Source organism: Cyprinus carpio, chromosome A12 (genome assembly GCF_018340385.1).
Source record: "Cyprinus carpio isolate SPL01 chromosome A12, ASM1834038v1, whole genome shotgun sequence".
Lineage (NCBI taxonomy): Eukaryota > Metazoa > Chordata > Actinopteri > Cypriniformes > Cyprinidae > Cyprinus > Cyprinus carpio.
Window position 1 is genome coordinate 19,126,092 of NC_056583.1, and position 26,308 is coordinate 19,152,399.

The window sequence follows — 26,308 nt, forward strand, 5'->3', positions numbered from 1 at the left end:
TTTTTCACATTGTCCTTCTTTCTTATCATTCTTCTTGTCCCTATCTACATCATCAGATGATCTGCTAATGAGTATTAACCAACAGAGCAGAAGAGGTGACACACACACACGTTTGCTATGTAAATGGGGACATTACATAGACTTCTATTGTTTTTATATACAGATAGTTATACACATTTTGACCTAAACCCACCCATCCCCTTAACCATACACACAACCCTCACAAAAAACTATCTCCACAAATACAAAAAAAAAAAAATATTTTTTTACTTTATTTTTATACCAGTTTTACAAATGAGGATGTCCCAAAAATTGAGGTTTTTGGCGATTTTGTCAGGTTTTGCTCACTTTTGGGTACAAATTTGTCCCTAAAATATGGTTAAGTAGGTACACACACACACACACACACACACACACACACACTTAGTTCCTTCTTTTCCATTGCTCCAAAAATCCAGGCGACCTCAGCTGACATTATATATACATATATAGTGTCAGTCAAAGCCTCCTGTGTATAGAGATATTTTCCATGGCACCAATCTGAATCTAGTTTCTTCATTTTTTCTTAAACACAAATCTTGCGTTGGATGTGCAGAGCATGACAGTCATCCCTATTTGGTATTACTTAACTTCCCGTTTCCTTTCCCTAACAAACTGGTATTTCTCATCTTGACATGATGGTGGTGGGTTATACAGAGATCTAGTGCAAGAGGTGTGATGAGTCCTTTAAAGTTAGTAGTACTTATGAAAAAAGAAATGACGTTTTGATGGAGAGCATTTTTAGATCGTTAAAAGCTCTAGATGTCAGCCCCAGCAGTTCAGTGACCATTGCCCAGCAGGTTTTTTTTCTTATTCATTTGCTTTTCACTTAACGTTATCTGTAATACTTCTGTTCACTTTAGCTTATATACTCTTGAAAATAAAGATACTTAAAAGGTTCTTCACAGCTATGCCATAGAAGAACCATTTTTGGTTCCACAAAGAACCATTCAGTTAAAGGTTCTTTAAAGAACCAGCTCTTTCTAACCTTTTTGTAATCTGAAGAACTTTCAGATGTTTAAGGTTCTTTATGGAACCATTTAGATAAAAAGGTTCTTCTATGGCATTGTGAAGCACCTTTATTTTATAGGCTTTCAGGTGTGGCAAAGGGCTGCTTTGAGTTAAAAGGAATGAAGTGAGTGAATTTTTGTGCAGGATATTAGCCTCAGCTTTATATCTCACGGCAACAAGCTATTTTACGTAAGTTGTGGCCATGACCTGCCCTCGGATACAGCTGACCTCTGAAGACATTTTTGATGAATAGTAGTGTCTCCTGAATTCATGAAAAGACATGGATTTGTTGAGTTGGAAAATAAAATATACTGTATGGTTGTTTCTTCAGCTACAGTATGAGCACTTTTAGTCCTGTAGACTTTTAGGACATAAACTCTCTTAAGAGATACTTTTCATTGTCTAATTTATTTGAATTATTCACTAATAATATCCATCAGTGATACATTTCAGATGATGTTTAGCATTTTATAACATTCCGTGGTGGAAATTACATTTGAATCATTTTTGGAAAAACAAGGCTGACTCTTTTGTCTTGCTATTGTAAGTATAATTTCATAGCATTCATAGCTTGCATTTGATGCATCCAAAATATACAATACAAAAATAATCATAGCAGTTTTGGACAATTTTATAGCAGCTGCCTGTAACATTTGAGCTGTATATCTGTGTTTTATGTATTATGGTTAGCCTTTCCAGTGTTTTTTTTTTAAAGAACTTACAGTATCAATCCATGTTAGCCAAAGAACACAGTGACTTTTGACCATTCAATCTCGTTTTATTGAAAAAATGAAATAAAATAGCATGTACAATAATTACAATAATAATTATTATAATAGAAACATCAATAATATTAATCATAATAGAAAAATCTGTACATTCCATTGTTTTCTTTCAGTACAATAGGGAAGACTGATACAAAAAAACGACTGCATAAAGTATGGGGATATTTACAACAAAGAGAAAGAAACGCTGCTTATATACTCACAGTCATTAAAAGGAGCATTTCTTTAAACAAGCTAGCAGTAGCCTGGTGAGAACCAGGTGCACTGCATATTTGGCTGTTTATCAAGTGTCTCTTGAAAAATGACATGCCAAAAAAAAAAAAAGCTATGGATGAAACAGCATTGATAACAATTTATACTCTTCTGTACGTTTAACACAGCTGCATAACATGCAGTATTTTCAAAATAAATATCCCCTAATTTTATTGTCTCCTTTTATAGAGCTTTCCGGAGAACATGCTCTAGTGGCTGTATTGGGTTACTTCAGGTATTTAAGAAAAAGCAAGGGTGAGCGGAGACAAGATGTACATCACAATCAAACATCTCAGGAGCACATTTTGTGTGCAAGTGCGGATCTGTGCTCAGATTCTGTGTTCTGATTGTCATTGGATCACAGTACCATGATCTCAGTCTAATTACCCAGTCCTACATACCTAGTCCTTAGTACACCTGCCAAACAAGTCATTAGGGTTGTATTGCAGTTTGTCAGGCAAGACAAGAGGTTAGAGTTGATTGAGAAATAATGAATTATTAGATCGTTTTAAAGTCAGAAGGGAGAGTGGATTTTGTTGTCTGTCCCATTTCTTTCCAATAAAACCCAAACCGTTCAGCCATTATTCACTCACACAGTCTGTAACTTAAACTATATGTAATCCATGCAAATAGAACTTTAAATAAAGTTTTTTTTAGCAACATTTTCCAATCCAAACACTCATGTAGCACTAAAATACAGTAACACTGAAATTATGGGATGGAAAGGAGGGTTTGAAAATAAGGTAGGCTAACCTGTAGCTCTTATTTCCGATGGGCTTTGTTATTCATAGTCTTTGTCTTATACACATTTGGCTTTGAATAAGAAAATAATAATCAATAAAAAATAGACCATACATGTGCGTAAGCAAACATAAAAAAAAAAAATGTTTTTTTTTTTTCACTTACAAATATATATACTTTTTACTCCACGTCATGACTTGTCCTATTGTCCTATGTCTAATAAAATAAGTTGATGCATTCTTTATGAAAGATCACTTTGAATACTCTTTGGTTTAAGTCTAAAACTCTATAATATGCAACATAGCAGCACTTGTAGAAAGACATTCATTAACATGTTCACTCTTTTTGTCCGTGCGGACATGATGACTGCGATCCTCATTCTGATACTGATCTAAAGACCCTGTCTGATATATATCGCAATAAACAGGCATGTTCCTGTGCATTTCTCCCTTCAGATAACCTGAAATGTACTGTGGATGGCTTACAACTTAATGTTGTTGTTGTTTTTTTTTTGGTTTTGTTTTAAAGAGCAGACACTGAATTTTTCCCAAATAGAGGTCACCCACCTTAGCCCCCTGAAAGATTGTTCCAGAAATACCCGAAAGGCTAGTGGACTTAAATAGAAAGGAAAACGGTAGACGGTAACTAGACGGTAGAAACAGGACTTTTTAATGATACTTAAGAAATTGACTAACACTCCTGGCTGTTTTTTTTGTTTTGTTTTTTTTTGCTATGATGTTATTTCTAAAAACTATTATTATTTTAATTTTGTTAATATTAAGCTTTTATTTTTTGTAGCTATTCAAAATGCCTAATTCAATTGACAGAATTTTCCATAACGATATTACCAACTTTGGTAGCATTAAGTAAAAGGCTGATTGAAAACATTGGTCTGAGCTCGAATCATTCTTACATTGTTGGACAACTGCACATGGACACATGCCTGCTCATTTTCAAGTTTTGCCAACCAGTTACTGTACATGCTCTCGGCTTCACATCATTCAGAAGCAACGGTCTAAAAAGGTAGTGTCACCTAATTGGGGAACGCTCTCTTCTCCTCCGTTAATGTGCATTCTTCATTAGCTGTGCAGTGCCTCTATGCTGTGTTTTATTTAACCATGCATATTCGTAAGAACACTCTTGTACAGTTTCTGTCGATTCCTTATCGTAACTGTACCGTTAGCTTGAGTCTGCCTCGCCGAGGGGCTCAGTTCAGCGCAGTGTGCCTGTATGAAGAGGTGTCTGTAAAACCTTTCCACTAGTTCTGCACAGTCATATTTCAGATTCCCGCCGTAGAGGCCGCGGTTCTAAGGGAACGGTGGCCTGGCTATGGTCTGAGTCTGAGCTAGTGTCCGTGTTTGTCCCGCCAGGGCCCAGGCTGTCCCCGTTCCCTTCCTCTTTCTCCTCTTTGTTTGAAATGGCCACTTCGTTCTCATAGCAAAAAGAATTTGAGTTGCACAGGATATATTTTTTCTCAGCAAGGTCCCTCGCGCTGCAAAGGGGGGTACTGGGCACTTCGTAGGTCTTGTGAAAGCGAGAGTAGTCTACTTTGTAATAGTTTTTCTCCTCAAAGAGGACAGGCTCAAATCGGTGTCCCCAAAGGATCTCACTGGCCACGTAGGAGCTGCGGCACTGGGTGGTCATGGCTGTGGCCTCCACCATGCCCTCCAGGATAACTACGATTTCAAAGTCAGAGTTATCCATTTCCTGTTTGCTCATGTCATAGAAAGGGCTGTCCTCGTCGATCTCATGGACGATGGTGATCGGTGACACCAAGAAGATTCGGTCGATGCCACTGTCAAAGCCCACGTCGATGTCCATCTGGTCTAGAGGGATAAACTCTCCCTCAGCTGTGGTGCGAGATCTAAGGAGCTGAGCTCGAACATGGGCCTCTACCAGGTGGCTTTTGCGCAAGTTGCCCACCCTCCACATCAGACACAGCTTATTGTCTCTCATGGCCACCGTTGCATTGTGGCTGAACACCAGAGTTTCGTTCCGCTTCTTGGGCTTTGCCATTTTAGCCATGACAGCACCAATGATGAAGGCATCAATGATGCAGCCGACTATGCTCTGAAATACAACCATGAACACCGCGATGGGGCACTCGTCTGTAACATATCGATAACCGTAGCCAATAGTGGTCTGTGTCTCTATAGAGAAGAGAAAGGCAGCTGTGAAGGTGCTGACGTTGGAGACACACTTGGGACCGTCGTTCTCCAGGTCTCCATGGAATATTGCAACCAGCCAGAAGATACATCCAAAAAACAGCCACGACAGCAGGAAGGCCAAGCAGAAGATAACGAACATCCATCGCCAGCGAATGTCCACGCACGTGGTGAAGATGTCGGCAAGGTAGCGCTGGCTCTTCTCGCTGACGTTGATGAACTGCACGTTGCAGTGTCCGTCTTTCTTGACAAACCTGCTCTGGGTCTGGTGACGGGTGTGGACCTTGCCCTTCCCGTTACCGTACCCATTTGGCACCGCAGCAGTGGCCAACTTCATACCGTCCTCCTCTGATGACACGATGCTGTAGCGGTTGGCCCGCACACTTCCCATCACCTCAGTCTGGGAGGTCTGTGCTGTTTCTGCTTTGGAAAACAGTCTAAGTTTCTGGAAAAAGCGTTGGAGAAACAGTTTTGAAACACTCAAGGGGACCAACACAAGCAGGAAATGGGGTTGTTCAGAGCAAGACGCAGGAGGCGTCTCGTTGCTCTAGTTGGACCTTTGATTGATAGAAAGGGCCAAGGATGGGGTGATCACTCGTTTCTCATCTGCTCTGGTGATATCATCGATCAAATGTCCTATAAGAAACAAGAAACGAGATACACGTCAACATTAACTGGCAAAGACTGTAAACGCAACATTCTCTGAACATTAACTGAATTGCATTTTTGGATCTAACAGCACACAGGTCTCTGATTCCAAACGTGATGCACATAATTCTCACACATTCTCATGCAAGTCTCAGCTTGTACTGATAAATTTGTACACTGATTAAATCATAATGTTAACATTTCCCTCTGAATTTAGGATCACATAAAATAATACTAACTTTGATGCATGGTATGTGCTTAATCAAAAACTCATACTTTGAAACTTAAGAGGACCCAGACCATTCCTTTTAGATTGAGTAAAAAACAGCAGTGTTAGCCAACAAGACTTCACTCAAAATGGACAAATCATCCGTGAGGCTGTGAAGTAATGACTGAAAGTTTCTTGTCTGATTGTGAGATTTTTTTCAACTTATTTGTTATTATTGATCATCAGTATTATTGTCTTGTATTATTGTATTATTTAAGTTGAAAAAGATAATTCTTCATTTGCCTTAATTTTCTTGTGCAACATCAAATGTTTTATATCATGTCATCATTTCAGTCTCAGTTATCACCTGCATCAACACCTACATCAATTTAATTCAATCAAATTTTTTTTTTTTAATTTTCTTAGATAAAATGACATTTTACCAGGTAGTGCACTAAATCACTTGATAACGCCATGCCAACCTGTCTGTTTATGTGATCTCCCATATAGTTTTGCCCACAAGACCATTAATAATACCTGTTTTCACATACTGTGCTAATCAGGGTAAGGGTGAATGGAAAATTGTTTTGTTCAGTCACGTATGTCTCATATTACCAATGCACTAATTTAAATTGCCAAAAACTCATCTATAACCAAGACTGGTGTCCTGAAAGCTCTACTTTAAACCTTTATTATACCTTCCATATATTTAACATGTTATCTATTTTTAGTGTACTGAACAATAATAAAATGCTTTTAAAGAGTGTCTCACAGGATATTCACAAATAATCACAGAAAGGTCATCACAGGTATTCCAGGTAAAAAGCTGAAACAGCTGATCTTTTCTATGAAAAACAGCGCTTTAAAATAAGACCCATTCCCTAAAGGATTTTTGACATTTTAAGAGTCAAACAGGAAAAACTCATTTAGTCATTGGAGAAAGGCATGCATTCTGATCAAATCTGTTCTTTTGTCCAACCTCTTCAAATACTGTCTCAAAGTACATAACATACAGAACTATTGCTTAAACATCAGCAAAGGTAAAAACAAGCTAAGACTGGTTTGCAGTAGGGTGCAGAGCAGGGACTGAGACGAGGCTTGTTGACTTGAGAGCTTGTCCACTGGGACCTCATCTTCTCTCTCAGCAGTATAATGACAGCCCTGTGACAATTCCCTGGGGAGGGCTAAAACATTACTCATTAAAGCTCTTATTCTGCCCTCAATGTTCTTAGCAACCATAACTGTCCCATTTTATCTTATTTAGCAGATGCACGGAATGCAAAAGGATTTAAGAGAGGAAAAAGAAAGTAAGCGAGAAAGAGGGAAAGAACTTGAGGAAATAGTAAATTTGTATTTAAACCGAAATTACTTTTTTTTTTTTTTTTTTTTTTTTTTTTTACTATTAAAGATTTTTCTGCCATCTACAGCAAACGTAAGCTGTTCATTTCTTTTGGTTTTACAAAAGACACGTTTTTCATATGTGGCCCCACAGACATTCAGATAAAGAGCAGGTTGATAGATGCCATTATTTATTACATGAAACATAATATAACAGTGTTTATATCTAGGAAAGATGTTTATTTTGATGGCGTGGATCAGCGAGGACCAATGGAAAATGATATACATAAAAGTCTACATTCTTTTGAGTGTTCTACTGTAACTAGGATTAATATACTAAAAATTCCTTTTGCCCTTTTATCACTGTTAACAGTTTACACTGTGGCATGCATAGACCTGACAGTAGCTGTCAATCGAAAGTCTCTAAGTGTTTAAGGTAGAAAAGCGGATCTGTGTGTCTCTCAGCCGACTGACAAGTGCTGAGCTCAGCTGTACTCCAAATATATTAGACAAATGCATACTTAGCAACATTGGGTTCAATAGAATAGACTACTAAGAACAATACTAGGCTATATAATATTTAACATCATGTGTTACATGCAACAATACACATAATGTAGTACTTAAACCCATATGTTTCTTTTATAAGGCAAATCTGTCAGGCAGGCATATGGAGAAGTCAACAGGTGTGAAAGAAAAATTAATTTTTCTTTTTTCACAGTTTCTTTCTTTTGAATGACGACATAATACATGTATTAAGTAATAAGAAATGCAGGATGCTGTGTCACCTTGTGTATTTGTCTTCAGAGAAAATAAAAATCAAATATTGATCACACTCACAAGTTTCAGTGCATGAGAGTTAGAAATTGATTTTAATAAACAACTCGTTACCATCCCATAAGAAAAATCATAAGTGAAATCTCTTTAAGTGCTTCACTTAGACAGCAATAATATTAAACGGAGCTTAAACTAAGACTGTTTGATTAGCCTAAGTGATCTGCTTCTCAGGTATTTTGTTGTTTTTTTACTGATATAATGTGTCTCCTATAGACTTTCACTAGAGAGCTCAACAATGTTCTCAAACTATGTGACTGTCTGATATTAAAAGTTAAGTAAATTCGAGAACTCCACTAAAAAGTCTCTTGTGCAATGAAAGAGCAACATCTGAGCCACAACATTCTTAATGAAATCAAGTTAAAATGTATAGCACAAAACACTTCATACTGTAAAACAGTCCGGGTTTATTTACAGTTTCATAAAATATCTCAGCAAATATATGTGCGACCTTACCTAGTCATTTGTAAATGAACACGAAACAGTTCTCATACATAAAAATATCCCACGAATGGTTTTACTATCCACACTGTCTTCTCATTGATCTGATTCTCTCCACGTAACGTATTAACAGTATTTGATATGAAGCATAAGAACAAAAATGTCCACGTTTCTCCTCTCGTTTGCGGCGTGCGGTAACTCATGTGCTGTTTCTTCTAGGCTTCAAACCCATTTAAACAGCACGCAACCGCTGGCCACGCCCCCTCTCTTAAAACCGGCCAATCCGATGATTCACGCGCGGATAAAGCAATCAGACTGGAGAGCAAGTGAAACACGGAACCACAGCAGCTTGCGAGTTAAGGCTTGAATCCCCCCAATGGAAGCCAAAACAAAAGCTTGTGGGAGTCTAAAAAGTATGTATTATTTCATAAGTGTGCATATGTGTCAGCAGGGTTTTCAAACAACCTTTCAGTAACCACCAGAGTTACAAGTTAGTCACAATGGGCTAAACAGACGCTGACAAACACAAGCCGCGTTCGACTGAGGAGGTAACCATAGCAGCAGTACGATTTTTTTCTCAACGTCTGGCATTATTTCGACAAAACATACGGTCATTATTTGTTTACAAGTCATAAATCTAATCGCTGTGATTTAAACCTTCGCCCGAATCTCGTCCGTTTTCGCTGTGAAAATTATTAACTGAAAAGTCAAGTAACGTTACACTGAGAAAAATAGCGTGTAATTCCCACACTGACCTCAGATATTTAATTATGAGAAATTATGAGACCAAAGGCAACGTGGACATCGTTTATCAGGCTTCAGATTTAAATCAAACACTTTTTATAAAGATATTTTGTTTCATTAAACAAATCCTGTATAAACTAATTTAACATGACATACTATTGTGGCCTTTAGTCAAGGTTATGCCAGCGACAGAAAACAGTTTAGTCATAACAGTCTCCAAATGTGCTATTCTGGGTTTTGCCATTATGATCAACAAATTTCTTGGTGTAGGATCCATTATGCATTTCCACAGCACTTTTCTGAATTTATTCAGGCTTTGTCTTCCAGCATCTGTGCGTTGTATTGTTGGGAATCCGTAATTCAAGACCATTGTGAAAGAAATTAATGATCATTTATTGTTTAGTCAGAGGAATGTTTCTTCATCTCTTTATAAATGGTTCAATGAAAACCCAGCAGCAAGTGTTCCACAAGCGTTTGCTCTTCCCGGCTGCTGCGTGTCACACACTGCTTACTTATCATAACTAATGAGCCATGTTAAACTTTTATTTGTGAAGCTGTTGCAGAGTGCTTATTTTAGTTACTTTCTTGTTCAAGTCTATAAATAACTATTTATACAGACTATTTATAGGCGAAACATGGTGCATTAGTTGTCCGGCCTCTGTTTACCTTTCAGCCTAATTTGAGGCGATGCTTGGACAGCACTGCATCCAACCACAAGGTGGAGGGCTGGAGACTTCACTTTCTGAGGAACATATCCTGAGACCCAGCAATTTTATTCACTGTAGCAGACATATGTTTTTTGTTAATATATCTGAGACCATACATGCCACTGTTTTAAGTCCTGGTCTGTTTTGAAGAGGACATCCTGGACTTTTTTTGTCATGCCAAATTATTGGATGTGGTCAATTTGATATCATCAGGGTATAGTTGAACAATTATAAAATGTGACTATATATAACAATAATTTAATCAAATATATAAGGCTTCTCTAAAAATCTTTTTTATATGAATGATCTGTTTATTACAATATACTATATATGTTAAAATGTATACTTTTATATTAAAATATAATGCAAGTATTTCAGAATTGCTTGGTTGTAGGAGGGGAGGTCTTTCAACAGTCATACATTGCACAATGAAATCTAAATACTCATTTATCAACCATTAGATTGTCCTAGAGGGGAACTGGATGCAGGCTGTGAAAATATGAACCCTTCTCACAAGACTGTGATGACGCATTTCAGTGGTCATCGGCATCATAAATCCTCCAAAGTTTTTTTTGTTTGGATACATTTATAACACTATGCTTTGTACTATATTTACCTTTGCATCAAATTACAAGAAAAGAAAAAAAAAAAACTAAAAAATGTATCTATGGGAGTGATGGTAAATTTGACAGTTCTCTCTACTGATTGCTGTTATCAATCTCAATTTCTCTCTGTTGTTTTTCCTATTTTGAAAGTCATGAAAACACTAACATGGAGTTGTTCTTTTGCTATTTGAGCAAATGGCAATGCAAAAATATATTTGTGGTAGTCTTCCATTCACTGCTATAGACGTTTACCCAGCTATGAAAACTTCTGCTGCTGAGAAACCCGGAAATGTGAAAAAGATCCATTGAAAATTGCCACTGGGGCTCTGTTTCCAAAAGATTTTATTAGTTGTTTGGACGGAAAGGTTAACCACTTTGCAAAATAAGATGGAACAGTGTTCTGCACTTACTCAGCTAATGCTAAAGAGACACACTGACTGACCACAGTTTGGTCCGGTTAATGTCACTGTCATGATAATTGATCCATTGCCTCTTATGTAAGTTGAAGGTTTGGGTCCATTATTTAATCAAGGAGGTCCTTTTTTACATCTCTTGATATCAAAGAACATTCAAGGTCTTGGAAGACGATTCTGTATTGTCCATCATTTTTTTTTTTTAATGTCTGTAATATCAGTGATAAAGTGATACTGAGTTTGTGCAAGGCTGCTGAATGCCACATAGAATCTCTACAACATAAACAAGATACTAACTAAAAAGTTTTTTTTTTTTTTTTTTTTTAATATAGTGCTCTAAATGGATTCTCATCAAACTGAAGGGCCTACAGGGCTTTAGTGTGATTTTCCAGTACTAGTCCAGGATACTATGTTAGAAAGGCCTTTTAAGATGATCTTGCTAACTGACAGCACATCTCAATGTCTAAATCTAACTATAGGTGCACTATTTCTTACAATAGTGATGCCCTTTGAGGAAGCCCCATTTCAAAGTGCTGTAGCAGAGTCAGTATGTATCAAGGCCATTGTTATAGCTCGTGTTCTTGGACAGCACTGCTGGTGGATGCTTTTTCTGCCTCAAGACTATTCCCATTAACCAATTCCACAGCTGCTGTTCGAGAACTTATGTTGAGTGGTTTGTGTTTTGGCTGTTGAGAGTACTTCTTTAGGTCATACTCCTCTGCGCTTAATTCTGGGACCAGGACTTTAACTGTGTGGTTAAACAGGGCGTAGTCCACTCTGTAGTTCCTTCGGGTGACCCTGATCATCTCCTGAAAGTGCTGGCCCCACAGAATCTCACTTGGAGTGTAGGATGTGCGTGTCTGGTGAAGAATGCCCGTGCAGTCGTCTGTATAGGTGAAAGAGACCACCAGCTCAAAGTTCTCCTTCCTCAGGTCCTTCAAGCTCACCTTGTATAGAGGACTGCCAGGGCTGATTTTATGAACTATAGTCGTTGGGGTGGCCAGGATGATGTTGTTCTCTTCAATGTTGAGGTCTTTGTATGTAATGTTAACTTTTCCTGTGCTGTGTGCCAGGTGGCGTACCAGCTGTGCATGAGCCGTTCCTTCTACCATGTGGTTCCTTCGGAAGTCCCCGACCCGCCATGACAAGCATAGGTGATCGTCACGCAAGCTGATCACTGCACAATTGCTGAATCCAACCGTTTGGGCTCTCTTACGGGCAGATGCCATCTTTGCGACTGCGATGCCGATGACAAAAGTGTCAATGAAGACACTGATGACATCTTGGATGGTAACTACGATGATGGCAATCATGCAGTTCTCAGACATCCCCCGAAAGCCATAACCAATAGTGGTTTGGGTCTCTAATGAGAATAGAAAAGCACCTGTAAAACTTCGAACCTCATAAACACATGGCTCATTGTTGGGGTCTTTCATATCGCCGTGGGTCAAAGCAATGATCCAGAACAAAATTCCAAAAAAGAGCCAAGATAAAATGTAGGAGAAAGCAAATGTCAAGAACATGACCCTCCAGCGGATCTCCACCAGGGTGGTGAAGATGTCAGTGACCCAGAGAAGCCACTCTTCTGGAATGTGGTGCACAACCATTTTACAGCTCCCATCTTTTTTCACGTATCGTTTCTTCTTAGAGTAGTAGTTGTCATCTGTAAGCACACTGGGAATTTCGTCACTGCACTTCACTCCAGAATACTGTACCATGCCCGAGTTCATACTGCCTCAGTCTAGAGAAAAGAGAAATGCATAATCAGATTCACAGGTACCCGTAATATTGAGCTTAATTAGATGTGTGTATATATATGTGTGTGTGTGTGTGTGTGTATATATCTGTATATGTATACTGTATATATGTGTGTATACAGACGTCGATTGAATGATTTTTGCGGCTGACCAGAGAAGTGGTGAGCAACAACTTTTTTTTCTTTTTTTTTTTAATGAGAAAACAGCTTTTGTTATGCTGAGAAAATAAGACAGAAAAAAATATAGCATGGACCCCATGTCTCTACACATCAGCGAATCGCCATTTTGGAGAATATGAGCTGTATGCACAGCTAACGATCTTCTGTGTCAGGCGCGCCACAAGGATACATTTCTACGTGTTTTTACGCTGTGGTTTGAAAGAAAACAGCGCATCCTGTGGCGCGACTGACACAGAAGAGCATAAGCTGTGCACACCGCTCATATTCTCTAATATGGCTCTATGCTGATGTAGAGTGACACAGAGGAGACGAATTGTTAAATAAAGTCATTATTTTTGTTTTATTTGCGTACAAAAAGTATTCTTGTTGCTTCATAAAGTTCAACTGATGCGAGATGGACTATTCTGACAATGTTTTTCATACTTTTCTGGACCTTGACAGTGTAACTTACTTGGCAGTATATGGGACAGTCACAAGCCTCCCGGTTTTCTTCCAAAATATTTTAAATTGTGTTCTGAAGACAAACAAAGCTTTTATGGCTTTGGAACGAGATGCAGGTAAGGTATTAATGACAAAATTTTCATTTTGGGGTGGAGTATCCCTTTAAGGATATTCATAGAAATCTTAATTATGCGTTAGGAGGATTTGCCAGTACTGTAGATGTATGATACGTCTTACAGTGCTTACACAAAACACAGTTACAAAAACACATGGTTTGATGGTTACTGGGTGCATTTGGTGAGCTATTTATTTGTGGAGTTTTATTTACGCTAAACACATCCTTGTTTGTGGCAGTAACTGTTATGATGGCATTTGTATTGTCATGTTGTATTCCATGCTTGTTTTCAGGGAGATCCAAGATGTGTATGCAACTGACAATTCAAGGGATTTTGATGAGGTTTACAGACATGTAAAATATCTATCCCAAGTCATTTTATAAATAGATATTTAGATATATTTTTTGTGGACTAGTTGAATTTTTCAAGTGGCTTAATAAGGTGGCAGGTTGGAAGGAATGGGCGAATCGATCCTGAAGTATCGATATAATGATACTGATCCGAGTATCGATACTCAGATAAAACATATCAATACTAAGGTGTTTTTATTTACCAGTGATTTTGTTTATTAAAAAAGAATGCATACAATATCCATTAAATTGGACTATGTTAGCAAATAATTATGTGGGAGGGATATTTCTGCTCCTCTAAACACATGCAAATGTTGCAAGGCAGAATCAATCAATTACCGAGAGCATTCACTCACTTCTGACATTGCATTTAAATGGAGCTGCGTTTCCCAAAAGTAGATGTTTTTGGGAACGGCAGTCCAGAACAATGCAGAAAACACATATATGTTTGAGTTATTTCATAATAAACATATTGAGATTTTCAAATAGTTGTATCTCTGCCAAATATTGTCCAATCCTTATAAACCATACATCAATGGAAAGCTTATTTATTTATTCATATATAGATTATGTAAATCTCTAGTTTGAAAAATTGACACTTAAGACTGGTTTTGTGGTCCAGGGTCACATATTATCTTGTAAAATGTGGCTTGAATTGGTTGTTTTTGTTTAAATGAGAACTAAAATGTCTTACCCACATTGTGGTATTGTCTTTTAGTACATTGCTGCTAAATGTAGTAATTGCAAAACTTTACGAGAATATATTTTGTAAACATCACCATACTTTGACTATTGGTCATAAGCGCCAAGGGTTGTTAGGGCCAACTTTAAGGCTGTTTTAGGCTGGGCGGTGATGTGTGGAACAAGAAAAGGGTTTTGGTCAGTGGCTTAGCCATTTTATGGAGATGACTTAACACAAGTTTAACTTGGGGATACCATATGGAATGCTGGACCAGAACAGAGACCGGATCTTTTGACATAATCCACATTGTGCCCTGTTGAAGAATCTTAAGTCCAGGTGTTAGAAGGAGAAGGGGGAAGAAGAATCTCACTGATGAGATTAAAATTTAGTTTAATGGTTTAGACCAGGTGTTGAATACATACTACATGCATGTAATTCTGTAGGACAGCAGCTGACAGATGGCTTCCCCTCTTGTTTCAAGTCAAGTCATGTTGCTCTATATTTTCCCTGTTATGAAATACTAGCTTTAACTTATTAAAATGTTTGCACAGAATTTAGTTATGCAAACAGATGTTTTGGAAGAGGTCTAAACACTTCATGGCCTTTGTAACGGTAGACTGTTCTGTTTGTTTTTAACATCGTTTGTCAATGCTAAACAGAAACACCACTGTTTAGACTTTCCCCTCTTGAGCAGGATGATGTACAGGCTTTTGTTTGCGGTTTTTACGCATTAGCGCAAACGCACACATTACATTTATGAATGGGAGGCAATGCAAAACATATTTGCTGGTAATGATGACCAAACTAACTTCGCCCTTGGAAAAAAAAAAAAACAAAAAAAAAAACACACACACAACCACAGGCTTTCATACAGACAGGCTTGCATGCTTAACCACATAGACGCATCACAAAAATTATGCAATTTTCCACACCACCATAATAGGAACGTCTGTGTTTAACATGGAACGGATGCGAACAGATTACTGTCAATTACTTCTCACACACTTCATGTTATGTGTCTTAGCATGAATTCCTGGCTTCTTTGATTTAAATGTGATAAATCCTTTAACAAAGGATGTACTTCCAGCTGAGTACTGGGAACATAGCCTCCATCCAAATGAACGTGAAATAAATGGTGTGTTTTTCAGTGTTAAGGGAACACACTATTTTAGATGAGGAATTTAGTTTCCATTGTCACTCTTCTGTGTTGTGTGTACAAGTATGAAACAAATTAATGAAATTTTCCCTTGAAAGATGTTGTCTGGGGGCCATGTGACCTTCAACTCACCCGCTACTGGCATCTGCATTTTCTTGCAATTTTTCAATTTGCATTTACTGTCAGTAAAAAAAAAAAAAAAAAATCCTGCAGATCAATGGAATTAGGCCTACAGTATCGTACTTGTGTTTGTCTCTGTTTTTTGTTTATGAACACTGATGCTATGTAACCGATGAATAGGCCATACTATGGGAATAATAGAAAGAAAGAAAGAAAAAAAGAAGTAGGAGGGGAAGGAGAGAGAGAGGAATTTATCCAACCAAAAACACAGTCAACAAGAAAACCAGGACCTCCGTCTTCATTACTGTGAGGCACTAAGGCAATACAAAGCAACACTCTGCCGGAAATAAGCTCAGTTTCTGCAAGACCAGTTTGAAGAGATCGAAAAATCAATGAATTCCAACAAATTCTGGGATAAATGGAAATTATTAAACAAATCAAATCAAGAAGATCTGGCTATCCAAGATGAAGAAATATGGAAATATTTCGAGGAATTATATAGCTCAAATGAAATTAAAAACTCTGATCAAAATGAAATAATAATAGACATTTTTTGAAAAATCAATAAAAGCACATCAAAACCCCTTAGATTTCCCCATAACAATGAAAGAGTTGGAAGATAAACTGCAAGGCCTCGAGCCCAAGAAAGCCTGCAGTGTTGACGGCATCCTGAACGAGATGCTGAAACACAGAGCAAAGCTTCAAACTGGCCATCCTGAAACTCTTCAGTGATGATCTGTGTGTAGGGTTCTTTCCTGAGATCTGGAACCAGGGCCTCATCAGCCCCATTTACAAGATCGGAGACAAACTGGCCCCAACAAGTACAGAGGCATCTGTGTGAACAGTAACTTGCAGAAGGCTTTCTGTAGCATCTTAAACACTAGACTTTTAGACTCCATGTACACAATCAGCCAATGTGCTGTTAAAATTAGAAACCAAAGAACTGAATTTTTTCTTCAGAGGCATGGAGTGAGACCGGGATGCAGTTTAAGCCCCACCCTCTTCAACATTACATCAACCAATTGCCAATGTTTTAAAACATGCTTCCATTCAAGGTCTAACTCTCCAAGACACAGAAATAAAGTGTCTTCTTTACGCAGACGACCTGGTTCTCCTGTCGCCCACTAAAGACAGGAGGCTTCAGGACAGCTTGAATCTGCTTGAGGATTACTGTCAGACATGGGCCCTGACAGTCAGCCTCCAAAAAACTAAAGTCATGATCTTTCAGAACCGCTCCAGACCTCAGGGACTAACACACACATTCACACTATCATAAAAAGAACTCATAAAAAGATCAATTAAAATTCCAGTCCAAATCTGGCTCAAGCTTTTCAAATCCATGAAACCATGGCAAACTACCTGAGCACAGTGACTGATGTCAAACTCGATGTACAGACTCAGGGAGCACAGTCTGGCCTTAGAGACGGGCCGCCGCAGACAAACCTGGCCCTCCCGTGATGAGATAATCTGCTCCCACTGCAGTCTGGAAGAGATCGAAACAGAGCTGCACTTCCTTGCAGAATGCCCCAAATACCAAACCATCAGAGACCACTGTTACCCCAAAATTATATTTCCCCAATTTAACATCTGTAGCCGAACCGAAAAAAACTTTGTTTAAAATATTGCTGCAAAATTCATAGCAACGTGCTATCACCTGAGGGACAAACACAATCCAGAAACATACAACCAACAGACACACTCTAACAGGCCAAAACTGAAAGACTGTTACACATGTTGTTACACACAATCGAAAATCGTTATTATTATCATTTATTTTTTTATTTTTTATTTTTCCTATATGTATCTATGGGTATATGACATTTCCATATTAGTTATATATAACATATCATTTATAATATATAAATAAATGTTCAGATGTTCTAATGTAAATGTTCAGATGTTAAACCATTCTCTTTGTTGTCTTAATGCTTTGGCAATACAAAATGTCAAGCTATTTGAATTGAATTTAGAGAGTGAGAGAGAGTGTGTCTTCAATATTTTTTCCAGTGGTGGATTTTTTTATTTTTATTTTTTATCTTTTGTCAGAACTTTATTCATGTGTTTCATCAGAATTTTTGTCGGATGTTGGTTTGACTGGTGGCTTCCCAGTTCTATTTAAAGATGGCAATCTGGGAATGTTTATCATTGGTAATTTTTTTTTTTTTTTTTTTTTTTTCAGAGCTCCCTTTGCCCAGTGTCAATACAGATTATCATAATAGATCGGTTGCCTGGAGATGCAAACCTCATTGCAACAAACCATTTTGATCTTTCCAGTTTGTGGAATTCTTAGAAATGTAACCGCATTATGTAGCAGTTGTGCATAGAGAAATCGAATATCTTCAATTCTCAGTTGCCTTTTTTAGTTATTCTCTCTTGATAAGTTTGGCTTTGGTTGCTGAGTAATTTTTACATTTGTTTGTATGTAATTTACTGTAAGCACTGGGTGTAATTTAAATCTTGTGCTATTCATTCATCATTAGAAGTGTTGTCTCACCTCCACTAATTTTGTAAGTTGTTACTTTGAAGCCATCAAAAAGACTCTTCAGAATAAGATTCTTCAGGAGTGTATAAATTTTATGTCATTAATTTAAAAATTCATTTCAAACTTGCATTTTGCATGTTACTCAAAACAAACAAACAAAAATAAATAAATAAATCATCTTTGTGTTATTATAACAAAATGTAATAATTTGATTTGCCTCAGAAACAGCTTTCATTTCAGCTGATGTCACCAGTTCCTCTTATTTCAATCCCTGACCTCCAACCACTTTCATTCTATGTACTGTAACACCCTTTTTCCCTGATATAATCAGTTCCTGATGGATAACATTAAGTCTTGCCCTACAACCATTTTCACTCACAAATACTTTAGATTACGGAAGTACAATGGGTTTTGTATGGTGCTTCAAATTACTATTGTTGGTGTCTAGAAAACCTGTTTATTGTTTAAATTGATTTTTTTTCTGGCAGACATAAATGTGGTTCCAACTAATATTTACATTTTGGTCAAACTGACTTTAAGGAATAACTCACCTGAAGCCATTCGCTGAATAACAAAAATTTACATTTTGATACGTTTCTCACACAACGCTGTCATTTGGCTTCAGAAAACTTGGAATATAGTGCAAGACTTGTATAAACTACTTTAATGATATTTCCATGGTGCATTCTTTTTGAAGTTTTAAAGTTTGAGACCAACTTCAATGTAATTAAATCAGCAACCTGTCAAATCAGCTAAGTCATATGGTTTCGGACCAATATGAGGATAAGTAAATGACCACAGAATGTTCATTTTTGGCAAAGTATTCCTTAAATGATCCTTGTTCTTCAGAAAACATTTGCTGATTTCCGCATTGATAAAGAGCTTTGTGTTTTTTTTACTGCAGGGTGAGTGGGCTCAACCAGGATATTAGCAAGAAACTGTTATCTGGGTGGAGTCCTGTGCTTTCTCCATTAACCATTAAAGGAAGCATCGCTGAACTGCAACACCCTGAGAAGGTAAATGAAAAGGGAATGGAAGCTTTCCATTGGGAGAACATTTGGCAGTAGACCAATCTTTTACAGCCAAACCACTGTGAGTATCTTCTCCGCTTATTGCTACCTCCACCCAGTCATACTGGGCTGCAGGTTCCACTAAGCTAACTGGCTGAACTGGTGTGTATTTCCTCTGGACAGAGAGTCATGCATGTTTTTGCCAGATTATGTATTGATATTTCTGTAATCGTGCGAAAATTTTCAAAGTATCATCCAATTATCTTCTCTCGTGAACTGTTGGATACTGTCAGAAGAGGCCCTGTGGTTTTGTCTCCAATATTTGTGTGAAAAAACAAGGCAGATTGCCATATGTTAATGCAGTTACAACTGTGCACTAATTATTTACTATCTGTTTAGTTATTGCTTCAGTGAACGTGAACGTGTTATTTCTGTGCATCATCCTACCAGTTGATACTTACAGTTTTCTCAGCATATTAAACAAAGAAAAAAGTATTTTAAAATATTTTTTAAAAAAGACACATTTCACAGCATAATTTTACAGTCTTGCTCCAAAAAAGTGACATTTCTTGGCCGTTGTGCATGTGCAACCACCAAAAGGGGTTAAAATTTATGATTTAGATTTTTCAGTGTACATTTGCCCAAATCAGTGCACAAACTGCTAACCATAAAACAATTAAAATTAATTGATTGTGTTGAACCATGAGTTTATTTGATGGTAAACTTGAAAGCATGACTACTGACCTGCGAGTTTTACATTCTGTTTTTATTTTGTGATGTTTAGAGCATTAGATTGGCCCACAAAGCAATCTCTGTATCGTGATCATTTCAAATTACATTATGGCCAATATTTCATAATGACAATCATTGTGCATAGACGCTGTACTGTGTCCCACAATGGAAGGGGTAGTGTAGAAGAATGTTTGTGTAGACATTTACAATGGCCTCTTCAGATAGCTCAATTAGAACTGACTCCAAGGTGATTTTTCACAGTTTAGGTCCCTAAAATAGTTAACCTCAAATATTCTGTAGTCATTATCCCCCTCATGCATGACTTTCTTCTGCAGCATATAAAAGGAAAAATTCTGAAGGATGCCCTGCTAATTTTCTAATTTTCTGTGTTCCTTTTGCATTCTTTTTTAAGCTTAACAGCATAATTCCCAGTTTAGTGAAATTGCATTCAAATGGTCATGCCATGACACGAGGGTGAGTAAATGATGACTTATGACTTAAATGATGAGTAATTTTAATTTTGGGTGAATCACTTTGTGGTCAAGTTCCTGAGGAAACAGAACCAGCTTCTCAAAAACTGTATCTTGTGCTTGCATAAACAGTTTCTCAATTTACTGGACAGACCACTTTTTGTGTCAAACACTGTGAATGGAAAGTCACAAAGCTTTAAACAAAATGCATACTAAAATGGTGTAATTCTGCCCTGTCCTTCAGACGACCGTTTCTCAAGACAGACACTGGTACCAAATCATGTGGTCAAGTAAAGGATGCCAATGTTTTATCAAATCTTTTTGGCACAAGTAAGCACTGTGTCTTTGAAAGCTAAACATGCCCCTTCTTTGCTTTGTTTATTGTTTTGATCTGACCAAAAGATAAATTTCATTGTGTACTAAATATTTTTGACTGTCAGGTAGCACATTGCTCTGGGTTTAGAGACCCAGTCAATATCAGTGCTAAAGGATACTTATGTTTAAAGAATTCAGAAGTGCAGTGTCTTATTGTGCACACACAGGACACATTCATACTGCATTGTCTTCTAAATGGACGGTTGTGTCTTTGACTTGTTTCGGATTGATTCTTTCACTCACGATCAGCTAAAGGGGAAGGTCATATGCATAAACTGCTCATGTGGGACATATGGCAATGTTCTGAATGTTAGAGTCCCAGTACAGCTTACCTCTGCTATGTTTCCTGCACTGCTCAAGGGCTTTACAAGACCATTACATGCCCATTTAAAGCAAATAACATCCATGCAGATACACAGTGTTCAGTCGCACGAAACCACCCGGTATGTGGGGAGCAGAACTTCTTTGCCTTAGGCCCTGTCTCACCCATAATGACCTTCAATTTCTTGGTTCCCAGGAAGTTAGAGGCACTTTATTTGGCTAACGGTTTACCAGGTCCATCACAAGCTCCTCTGGATCAGCGCACCAGTAAAGCTTTTAATCTGTGCAAAGATCTTGGAAGATGGCACTTGCAGGTTACAGGTGTTGTACATTTTGTTTTATTTTGTTAACATTTTTCTCAGTCATGTTAGTTAAATCAGAGATTAAAGAGGAATTGAGATGAGGACTAAGCTGTCACCTTGTAAGGACTTTTCTGCATTACAGTACGCTTAAAATGCAACTGTGTTAGCCAAGCTCCGTTAATCTTTGCCCCGGAGCACACATCAAAAACAGAGATGTTGACATTTTTAATGTCCCTGGAATACGTGACAACAGCACTTTGTAAGTTTAAGTTTAATAGAAACAAATTAGCACGGAATATTTATGCAACATTAGGTTTTGTGCTGTCAGCTGTTTAGACATTCCAAGAAAATTCCCTTAGACATATACAAGTTGAACAGCATGCATTATCGCTTGTAATAAATTCTTAATGGCGTTCATACATCACTAATTATGTTCGACAAATAATATTTGTTGTAAATTTATAACAGAAATCTATCTTTAAGTATGAAATACATAGATGGAAAAAAAAATACTTTTATTGGTTTAAAAAAAATCAGCTATCTGTTTTCACACTTGTGGGTCATTTGAGTCCATTGTTTTCTTAGATTACAGCATGTTTTCTCAGACACGTTTTGCACTCTCATTTAAAGCTTGTGACCTCCCTAAAGCTGCTCTAGTGTCACCCATATCCTGACTCAGCCCTTCCTCTAACGCCCCAAAAACTTAGCAGAATAGGTTTATCGCTTCTCACATTCCTCTTTTCTGATCTTTGTCTGACAGCAACAGGAAACAAGGAATAGCATTCACTTTTTGGGGGAGGATTTGGTAGCTGATGACTGGTCTTTGGAACTCGACTCAAATTGTTGTCCACCTCTTGTCCTTTAAAAAACCACCCATGCAAATTTAACACTTAAGTCTCTGGATCTGTTCTCTTTCTAATTTAGGTTTATGATCATTTTAACTCAAGTAATTTGCCATGATCTACATGCATTGTTCTTAATACTGTTATTTCTTCTCGCAGGTCAGCTGTGATTTGCCATTTCTGGTGAATAAATAAACAGACTGAGAATGTGGATGGTGCCTACCTGCTCTGTGTCTGTTGCTGTGAGAGTGTAGCGTGCTTTGAAGTTTCCACCTGGGTGCAGGACTGCACACAAACTGCACTGGCTGTAGAGGGTGGATTGGGTAAGTGTGTGTGATAGAGAACCAGCCCACCTGTACCTATGCTCAAGAGAATATTCACATGCGCTCTGTGAGTGTAGGACAAGCTTAAAGCCATAGCGACAACGTCTGTCAAGTGAGTTCTTTGAGTGTGTGATATGTTTTTATCCAAATAATGAAACATTTTGGCATTTTTATCACGTTCTAGTTAACACATTTTCACTTTAGCATTCTTATGTACTGTTAGGATACACAGACATTTTTGAAATTCTAAACACATTTAATTGTTTATGTCTAATCAAAAAGTCACTATTCTTTTCCAGTTGGTAAAAAAGAAATTAAACAAGAAGACGTTACCGTCTATTGGTGTGGGTGCTAATATAGTTATTATAATTAATTATCATTCTTCATGTGAATTCATTGGCTGGGGATTGTTAGCAAAATGGATTACTAAAATTGTGGTATGTTCCTCACATATCTCTATCATATTACTTGTGTGCATTTGGAATATAGTGAATGGGATGTGTGAACAAATTTGATGGTGCTTCTTTGGTGTATAAATCATCATGCACTTTTTGTTGTGTGTTAAAGAGCACTGTAGATATTACGCAAAATATAGAAGAAAATAATTATGAATGGCACGAGGATGAGGAACTGTTCCTTTAAGTCCAGTGTAGTGTCAGTACAAACAAGCAACTCATATTTGATTTGGGTACGCACAAGTACAAGTAACAAAAATGGCCTAAAGTCAAATAATAAAACCTGTTATGTGCTCCCGGGAGTGAGGACATGTTGTCACAGTAAACACAGACAGCATATACATGAACAGCTTTGTAGTCTTGAGTTACAGCTAATTCATCACAATGGCACAATGGCTGATCTGAATGAGAAAATACCCAGCTATTAAAAACTGCTTTAAAGCCATTCAACAACTAAGCAACTCAGATACAGAGAGTATGAAAATCCACAACTTAAAGGAGTATTGTTCATCTGTCAAGTGTTCTGATAAATTGTAAAGCATTTACAGATACAGAGAGTAAACTTTATCACTCCGCTTCTCTCAAAAATGCCTCCAAATGAGACAAAAGGGTTTCTCTAGGCCACATCACTTTTTCATGCCCACTTTTTGTAAGAAGCACAAGAAGCACTTTTTCACATTTCATATATTCAGGATCATTATCTCACTTTCTTGCTTGAGTTTGATTCACAATAAGGTGTTTTCTTAAAAAAAGCATCTCTTGGATTCAGTTATAAAAGTTGTTTTTCAGAGTATACAGTATAGAGGACAGATGATTGATATAATAAGAATTTAAAGAAATAATTCACTCAAAAATAAAAGTTTACTCACCCTCTCATAGTTCTGAACTACTTGATTTTCTACAGAATACAAAAGCAGAAGTGTATTATTTTGCATAGAAAATTTTAACAAGGGCTGTAAATCTTCAGAAATTACAAAATTGATATGAATCAAGCATTATATTCCAAATCTTCTAAAACCATAAGGTAGCTTTGTGTAAGACTAAAATGACGGCAATCAGTGGCGTCAGTGTTTGAGATAACGTGTGAGGCGACTTGAGGGTGAGTAAATGATGATGATGAAATTTCATTTTTGTGTGTAAATGATTTCTGTAATATTATAAGTGGAGAAACTGTATTGTCATCTAGTGTTGTTCTGCACAATCCAATACTCTTTGACAGTCTTTTATTAACCATTGATCTTAAAGTTATTTGGGTCATTCAATAGCATCGCATGGGTCCTCGTCTATTCTGCAGATTTCCTTTACTTTCACGTGGTCTCTTAGTATTACATTCATCCTGTGATGACTTCAGTAAGTGTAATATTTATCCAAAAATGTCTCAAAGAATCTCAAAGTGTTAAACATTTTAATGCGTCCTTGCTGAAAAGTCTTAATTTTTATTTATTTATTTATTTATTTATTTTATTATTCATCTCCTTCAAGCCATTTCTCCTGCAGTTGTACCTGCACTTACTCACATCATTAACACATCACTTCATACAGGTGTTTTCCCCTCATCATTTAGACAGGCTCGTATAACTCCACTCCTTAAGAAACCTACAAACTACAGACCAGTTTCCCTTCTTCCTTTCATTGCAAAAACACTTGAACGAGCTGTATTCAACCAAGTCTCTACCTTTCTCACACAGAACAACCTCCTTGACCGCAACCAATCTGGCTTCAGAAGTGGACATTCAACTGAGACTGCCTTGCTCTCAGTTGTTGAAGCCCTAAGACTGGCAAGAGCGGAATCCAAATCTTCAATACTTATCTTGCTTGATCTATCTGCTGCTTTTGACACGGTTAATCACCAGATCCTCCTGTCAACCCTACTGACAAAGGGCATCTCAGGAACCGCACTCCAGTGGTTTGAGTCTTACCTATCAGATAGGTCCTTCAAAGTATCTTGGAGAGGTGAGGTGTCCAAGTCGCAACATCTAACTACTGGGGTGCCTCAGGGCTCAGTTCTTGGACCACTTCTCTTCTCTGTCTACATGGCATCATTAGGTTCTGTCATTCAGAAACATGGCTTTTCATACCATTGCTATGCTGATGACACTCAACTCCACCTCTCATTCCATCCTGATGATCCATCGGTAGCTGCTCGCATCTCAGCTTGTCTAACAGACATTTCTTGCTGGATGAAGGACCATCACCTTCAACTCAACCTTGCCAAGACAGAACTGCTTGTGGTTCCAGCAAACCCATCGTTTTATCACAATTTCACCATCAAGTTAGGCAAATCAACCATAACTCCTTCAAAAACAGCCAGAAACCTTGGAGTTATGATTGATGATCAGCTAACTTTCTCAGACCACATTGCTAAAACTGTCTGTTCCTGCAGATTTGCTTTATTCAACTTTAAGAAGATCAGGCCCTTTCTTTCCGAACATGCTGCACAACTCCTTGTTCAAGCTCTTGTTCTGTCCAGGCTAGACTATTGCAACGCTCTCTTGGCAGGTCTTCCAGCCAGTTCTATCAAGCCTTTACAATTAATCCAAAACTTGGCAGCAAGATTAATTTTTAATGAGCCGAAAAGAATACACGTCACACCTCTATTTATCAATTTGCACTGGCTACCAATAGCTGCTCGCATAAAATTCAAGGCATTGATGTTTGCATACAAAACCACCACTGGCTCTGCACCCCTTTACCTAAATTCATTACTTCAGACTTATGTGCCCTCTAGAAGCTTGCGTTCTGCAAGTGAACATCGCTTGATTGTGCCATCCCAAAGAAGCACAAAGTCACTTTTACGGACTTTTAAATTAAATGTTCCCTCCTGGTGGAATGACCTGCCCAACTCAATCCGAGCAGCTGAGTCCTTAGCCATCTTCAAGAATCGGCTTAAAACACATCTCTTCCATCTTTATTTGACCCTCTAACTTTTTCCCTCAATATTCTAATTCTATTAAAAAAAAAAAAAAAAAAATGTAACTACCTTTCTAATCTTTTTGTATCCTATCTATTTTTATTTTCATTTATTATACAATTATAAAAAAGACCTCTATCACTAGCTTGCTCTATTCTTTTTCTATTCTATCTGTTTTCTTTTTATTTATTATATTATTTAAAAGCCCTTGCTATGTATACTGTGTTTAGGCTAACTGAGACTTGTTATAACACTTATATATCATTGGCTCTTTTGTTGTTTTTGATTGCTTCCATTGTCCTCATTTGTAAGTCGCTTTGGATAAAAGCGTCTGCTAAATGACTAAATGTAAA

General features: G+C 37.5%; 2 protein-coding genes across 2 annotated transcripts; both read right to left on the bottom strand.

Moving 5' to 3' along the window:
* Nucleotides 1-1,606: 1,606 nt before the first annotated feature.
* On the bottom strand, nucleotides 1,607-8,666 carry kcnj2a (potassium inwardly rectifying channel subfamily J member 2a). The gene is made up of 2 exons (XM_019063735.2): nucleotides 8,478-8,666; nucleotides 1,607-5,629 (listed from the first exon to the last, which is right to left on the bottom strand). The coding sequence occupies exon 2, from the start codon at nucleotides 5,382-5,384 to the stop codon at nucleotides 4,101-4,103; it is 1,284 nt and encodes a 427-aa protein (XP_018919280.2). The 5' UTR covers nucleotides 5,385-5,629; nucleotides 8,478-8,666; the 3' UTR covers nucleotides 1,607-4,100.
* A 2,197-nt stretch (nucleotides 8,667-10,863) lies between these two features.
* Nucleotides 10,864-22,927, bottom strand: LOC109077326 (inward rectifier potassium channel 16-like). Its single transcript, XM_042768010.1, has 2 exons — nucleotides 22,490-22,927; nucleotides 10,864-12,672 (listed from the first exon to the last, which is right to left on the bottom strand). Exon 2 carries the CDS (start codon nucleotides 12,659-12,661, stop codon nucleotides 11,498-11,500), a length of 1,164 nt encoding a protein of 387 aa, XP_042623944.1. The 5' UTR covers nucleotides 12,662-12,672; nucleotides 22,490-22,927; the 3' UTR covers nucleotides 10,864-11,497.
* Nucleotides 22,928-26,308: the final 3,381 nt, after the last annotated feature.

Bases quoted from the DNA above. Each gene is read 5' to 3' on its own strand.
- kcnj2a (XM_019063735.2), bottom strand. From the start codon at position 5,384: ATGGGAAGTGTGCGGGCCAACCGCTACAGCATCGTGTCATCAGAGGAG.
- LOC109077326 (XM_042768010.1), bottom strand. From the start codon at position 12,661: ATGAACTCGGGCATGGTACAGTATTCTGGAGTGAAGTGCAGTGACGAA.